Genomic DNA, 6,356 nt, shown 5'->3' on the forward strand with positions numbered 1-6,356 from the left:
TAGATCCAGAGAGAGGCCGGAGCTGGGAGTGCGGGAGATGAGAAAGCTTGAAGATTGAATAAACGGTAACTAATCAGCAACCAGCTTGGTCCTCGTTCTTCCTTCGCCTGTCCTTGACCACCGGCCGTCCCGATCCAGTCTACACACTGCGGTTCCAGAGCACCGAACGCGGGTGGTGAGACAGAGCCGCCCGGAGAGCCCGCGAGTGCACTCGCCCCCCCTCGGCGTTCTTTAGTTTTTTACAGAGAAGGAAGGCTAATTTGATGAATAATAGTTAAAAAAAACCCATAGATAAGACTTTTCCAGGTTTGAGATCCGGAGCCAGGAGGAGGAGAATGAGAAAGGCAGAAGGAGATTGATGAGAGATGGAGAAGGAGAATGAAGTAGCATGTGGGAGGAAGAAGCAGGAGGAGAATTGGAGGAGAATGGAGATGGGAATGGAATAAACTGCAACTGAGACCAACCAGCCTGGCCCTCTCTCCTTCCTTCGCTTGCCCATCGCCATAGACCTCCCCGGGGTGGGGGAAGTGCTGTGAGACCACCGAAGGCGGGTGGCGGGAGAGATAGAGCTCCACTGTCCTTTTGTGATTACACATCTGGCGTCCCTGTGCGCACACAAACCTCCAACTGGTGCGCAACTAAAGCTTTACAAGTCTATGACACTATTTGGATTATTTGCCCCCCTTCTGAAGGACGTGTGATGAGGTCCTGCAACTTAAGTTCTTTAACTATGTTAAAGAACTTGGCTTGGGGCTGGATCGATAGATAGCACAGTGGGTAGGGTGTTTGCCTTGCACGCTGCCAACCCGGGTTGGATTCCCAGCATCCCATATGGTCCCCCGAGCATCGCTTGCAGCATGAGCCAGGAGTAACCCCTGTGCGTCGGTGGGTATGACCCAAAAATAATTAAAAAAAAAAAAGGATAAAGAACTTGTCTAGAGTGCAGAACTGTAAGTGGTTAATGAAATGAGGACACCTGCAGGTCCTGGGGCTGTGGTGTCACCTCAGCCAGATCCCCGAGACTATCTGGCACCACCTAGTGGTAATTTCTGACTCATACTGAAGGAAGCCACAGGGTCTGAAACTCAGTAGGCCTCAGGAAATGAGATTCCAGGAAATTCTTGGCAAAAGATGCCAGTTTTGTGGGCCCATTCTGAGACCATTCAGCTGGGAGCTCACTGAGCTTTTGGAATACAAAACTCTGTATCTCCTCAGGGTTTTATGTGGTTTTCAAGCAAGGTTTTCCCATTCTCCTTGGGCCTTAGTCTTCCTAATCTAGGAAGGAAAGAAATCTGTCTTCCTCCTTCTGCTTACTCTTCTGTGTGATGGGTGATGAGTGGGAGCAAATATTTCCTTCTATAATGTCAGAATTTATAATATGTTGGTGTATTGTAGGGATCTACTGTACTTGTTTGTATATTTTCCTCTCTTCCATTATAATGTAGATGTCACAAGATTGAGGGATTTTAGGTTTTTCTCACAAGCTATGTTATCAATGAGTAACAAGCAGGCACACAAAAACATTTATTAAATAAAATGTGTGGTTACTAAAACCTAAAAAAATTTTTTTTCCAGGTTTGAGAACTACAAGCATCTATATCCAAAAGGCCTGGTTGGTAACAGTGAAAATAGACTCAAATAGGAAACTCCAAGACACACTGGACTGAACTAACAAAATCCAAAGACAGAAATATGATATTTAAAGCAGTAATATCAATAAAGAAACATATACACAAAAGAAAGTCTATAGAATTTGCAGCAGATCTCTCAAATGAGACTCTACAAGGGAGAAGAAAATGAAAGAATATAGTACAAAAACTCAATGAATGAAACACATGACCAAGAATACTCTATCCAGCAAGAGTATCATTCAAATTTGAAGAAATAATACAGAGCTTCAGGGACATGTAATAATTTAAGGAACTCAAAGCCTTAAAGCCAGTATTGCAATAAAAATTAAAAAAGCTTCTTTAAAACGTAAGCAAAATTCCTCAGCACTTTTCAATGAGTATGGCATTTACTCAAGGTGCTTATAATTGCCCTCTATTAGACTAAGAAAGGTTTGTCTGTTCCTATTCTCCTAAGGGGTTTTGTACATTCAAAAAACAAATTAACATTTCATTTAGATCTAGTGTTATATATCTGACCGTATTTCTAATTGTATATACATAGAAAATTTTTATATAATTCTTTATTTACTAATAGAGTGGCTTAAGCAGCATGTATAATATTTTCTAACAAAAAGACAATATTACTTTTCTTAGCATAAAACACCCTCATACTTCTATAGGCCTACTGAGATTCTCCTCTTAAAATTTTCTCACTTCTCTTTACTCTTACTAATTTTAAATTTGTAAGATTTATCTATTTCATGTAAATCTTAGAATGTATTAGCACAGAATTTTTTTTTTTTTTTTTTTTTTGGGTCACACCCGGCGATGCACAGGGGTTACTCCTGGCTTTACACTCAGGAATCACCCTTGGCGGTGCTCAGGAGACCATATGGGATGCTGGGAATCGAACCCGGGTCGGCCGCGTGCAAGGCAAATGCCCTACCCGCTGTTAGCACAGAATTATTTATAAATTAAATTTTAATTTATATATCTACTAAAAAGATTGTAGCACTGTCATCCCGTTGTTCATCAATTTGCTGGAGTGGAGACCAGTGATGTCTCCATTATGAGATCTGTTGTTACTGTTTTTGGCATATCGAATACACCATCTGTAGCTTGCCAGGCTCTGCCGTGCGGGTGGGATACCCTCAGTAGCTTGCCGGGCTGTCCGAGAGGGATGGAGGAATCGAACCCGGGTCAGCCATGTGCAAGGCAAACGCCTTACCCGCTGTGCTATTGCTCCAGTTTTTACTAAAAAGATAGCATTTGAAAACAAAATTTACTTTGTCAATTATCTTTGATTTACTATCTTGTGAAATTCGAGGAATTTAGATTGACTTACCTGTGTGTGTAGATGCCAATAACTCCAAAATTAAATTAAAATAGGAAACCTATTCCAGCTAAGAGATAAGAAAAAAACATAGTAAGGGAATAACAAAGGGTCAAAGTTATCTGAACTGAAGTTTTTGTCTACAGAACAGAGAAAGCATGAGGTGTGAGAAGGGTCCTTGTGACTCTGGTGAAAGGAAATATGCTCTCTGGTGGTAGTTTGGTGTGGGAGTGATGTAATCATGAAAAATATGAGTAATATTACTGTAAATCCCACTACCTAAATATAGTTGAAGAATTGCAAAAATATAAATTGCTTGACTAGAACGTCTCAAGAATTCTCAATGTTCCTTATAAACACCAAATTCCAACAAAGTATATAAACTATTAGCAAGTATCATTTTCAGTTAGTTGATAAATATCAAAAAATTGTACATTAAACATATTTATTTTAAATTAAAAATTATCAAGTCAATTTCCATTTGACACGTTTTCTTTTAAGCAAAATGAACTGTAGGTATTCATTTAATATGTCTTTTCTTGAAATATTACAAATATTACTGACCATTCTAACTTTTCCTCTTGCGTTTATATATTTTATCAATTCTATCTATTCATAGCAGTTTAAATATTCATTTTACGTATTAAGGATTTTTCTGGTTATTACATCTTTTTATGTTTCCTTTAAGTAGTAGCGTAGGGGACTGTATGTTTTATTTTTTAATTTTTTAATGTTTAACTTTTTTTAATTGAATCATTGTGAGATACACAGTTACAAAGCTGTTCATTGTCAGTTTTTAATCATACAATTTTATAACACTCATCCCTCCACCAGTACACATTTCCCACCACCAATGTCTCCATCTGTCTCTATGTCAGGCATTCTCTCTCTCACTCTCTCAGTATTTGAGACCCCAAAAGGAGAGAGAGAGAGAGAGAGAGAGAGAGAGAGAGAGAGAGAGAGAGAGAGAGAGAGAGAGAGAGAGAGAGCCGACCCGGGCGGCGCCCCGCCATGGCCCACAAGCCCCTGCTGGGGGAGCGGCCGCCCGCCTACAACCTGGAGGCCGGCCAGGGCGACTTCGCGTGCGGCCCGCCGGGCTACAGCGCCATCCCCTCGGCGCCCCCGCCGCCGCCCTACCCCTACCTCGTCACAGGGATCCCCACCGCGCAGCCTCGAGTGTACAACATCCAGAGCCGGACCGTCACCAGGTACCCCGCCAATTCCATCGTGGTCGTCGGAGGCTGCCCCGTGTGCAGGGTTGGCGTCTTGGAGGATTCCTTCACCTTCCTGGGCATCTTCTTGGCCATCATCTTGTTCCCCTTCGGTTTCATCTGCTGTTTCGCCTTGAGGAAGCGAAGATGCCCCAACTGCGGAGCCTCCTTTAGTTAAAGGGAGCCTGGGCCGGGCTGTCTTTCCAATGTAAATGTCTGTACAGTCGCTTTCCAGTTAAGCTTCAGGACTGCTTGGGAGTGTGAGGTGGGATCTGTGTGGCACTTGCCAGCCCAGGGGTCGTGAAGTGGGGACATAGAGCAGCAGTGTCCCCCGGCTCATGACAATAAAACACTGCTTTTATTTTCGCAGTCTTCAATTTGAGAAAGGTGTTTTAAATAAACGAGATTCATACCAAAAAAAAAAAAATGTGTACTGGTGGAGAGAATGTCAGGCATTCTCTCTCTCATTCTCTCTGTCTCTCTCTCTCTCTCCTTTTGGGGTCTCAAATACTGAGAGATTATCATGTTTGTCCCTTTACCTATTCTCAGCCCACAGTGCCTAGCAATTTTGTAGAGTTTCTATCATGAACAGGAGCTGGATCTTGTCAACTGCTTTCTTTGCATCTATTGATATGATCGTATGGTTTTCGTCATTTCTTTTATTGATATGGTGTATTATGTTGATTGACCTGCATATGTTAAACCATCCTTGCACCCCTAGGATGAATCCTACTTAATATCAAAATAATATGCTTTATATAAAGATAATTTTCCTAATAGATTGTTAAATAAATGATCTATTAAATAATACAAAAGCAATATTGGCTTACTAAAAGACATCATAAACAAATTAAATTGACTAGCTTTATCCTAACTGGAATATAACCTTAATTGGTTTTGTAAACCATGTATAGAGTAACTGCTTTATAAATAGTTTATTTCTACTATGAATACAGAAAACAAATTGAACTGCATATGGGTTATATAGAAAAAAATACTATATTACAAGTTAGTATAATCATAGGAACTCAATCTTTATCAAATGGTGTTCTTTTGTAGTTGTATGGGTAAAATTCAAATTGACAAATACAATAAATTTTCATTAATAAAAACATATTGTGGAAGCAAAGAGAAATTAGCCCCATTCCAATATTCTAAATTCTAACTACTTTAAGTATAGTATATTAAATTCTAAACTCTGCATTTTTGATATTATAGTAAAAACTAGAAGCATATTTTGAAGGTAAAAATGCCTGAGAACTGTTATTATCCAAAAGTTACATAACTGTGAATTAGAAGATTAGTAGGTGTATAATATGGAAAGAAAGTTCAGAGGACAGATAAACTTTAATTTTTTTTCAACAGTTGAATGATCTTATTTCATTATTGCTAAAAAATACTTAATTTTTGAGGCAATTTTGGTTTAGAGAACTGCAGTGCTATAATCTCATAAGCCTTTAATATATTTCCACAATATATGTTTCCTCAGAAACATACCAATATCCCTCCACCACAATTAGGCCTCCTCTGTCTTTTCAGCCTTCCTTCTTCATTGGTTCCTTCAGTTCTATGAATCGACGTGTTTGTTTTCATTTATTTTTGTCCTTTCCTTTGATTTGTTTCTCCATATTCCCACTTAGAACGGGGCACAGTCCTCTCATATTGCATTGACTTATTTTACATAGAATCACTGCTTCCAGTTACCTGAATATTGTTTGAAAAGGAAATAAGGTAATAGTAACTTCTAACATGTTAAGCAATGATGGCTGCAGAGAAGTGGAGATGGGCTAAAACCTCACATGCAGCTGACTCCAGCTTTATCTCAGATGCTTCTTATGGCACCAAGCAGTACCAGAAAAGATCCCTCACTACAGGACAAGGAGTAAGCTCTGCATATCATTGAGTGCTACACTTCCAGCTCTTTCAATAAAGTATTAAGAATGAATGTATTAGCAATAGTTCCAGGAAGAAGAGTCTTTGAAGGATAGAAGTTCTCATTTATTGACATGTACTGAGATCAAATACATGTATAATACCATGACATCCAGGTATAGAAACTTGGAAAATGAATATTATCATCTGTATCATAAAACCGGCAAATTGAGATTCATAGTAACTTAATAATGATTCTCAAAGTTCAGAGTAAAATTATTAGAATTTTAAATGAAATATACTTAGCTCTCTAACTTATAGTTATTCTAA

General features: G+C 39.2%; 1 protein-coding gene across 1 annotated transcript; it reads left to right on the forward strand.

The window, feature by feature from the left end:
* Positions 1–3,935: 3,935 nt before the first annotated feature.
* LOC129404289 (brain protein I3-like) lies at positions 3,936–4,569 on the forward strand. The gene has a single exon (XM_055136318.1). The coding sequence runs from the start codon at positions 3,955–3,957 to the stop codon at positions 4,330–4,332; it is 378 nt and encodes a 125-aa protein (XP_054992293.1). The 5' UTR covers positions 3,936–3,954; the 3' UTR covers positions 4,333–4,569.
* The last annotated feature ends 1,787 nt before the right edge of the window (positions 4,570–6,356 follow it).

This window comes from Sorex araneus, chromosome 4 (genome assembly GCF_027595985.1).
Source record: "Sorex araneus isolate mSorAra2 chromosome 4, mSorAra2.pri, whole genome shotgun sequence".
NCBI lineage: Eukaryota > Metazoa > Chordata > Mammalia > Eulipotyphla > Soricidae > Sorex > Sorex araneus.

Bases quoted from the DNA above. Each gene is read 5' to 3' on its own strand.
- LOC129404289 (XM_055136318.1), top strand. From the start codon at position 3,955: ATGGCCCACAAGCCCCTGCTGGGGGAGCGGCCGCCCGCCTACAACCTG.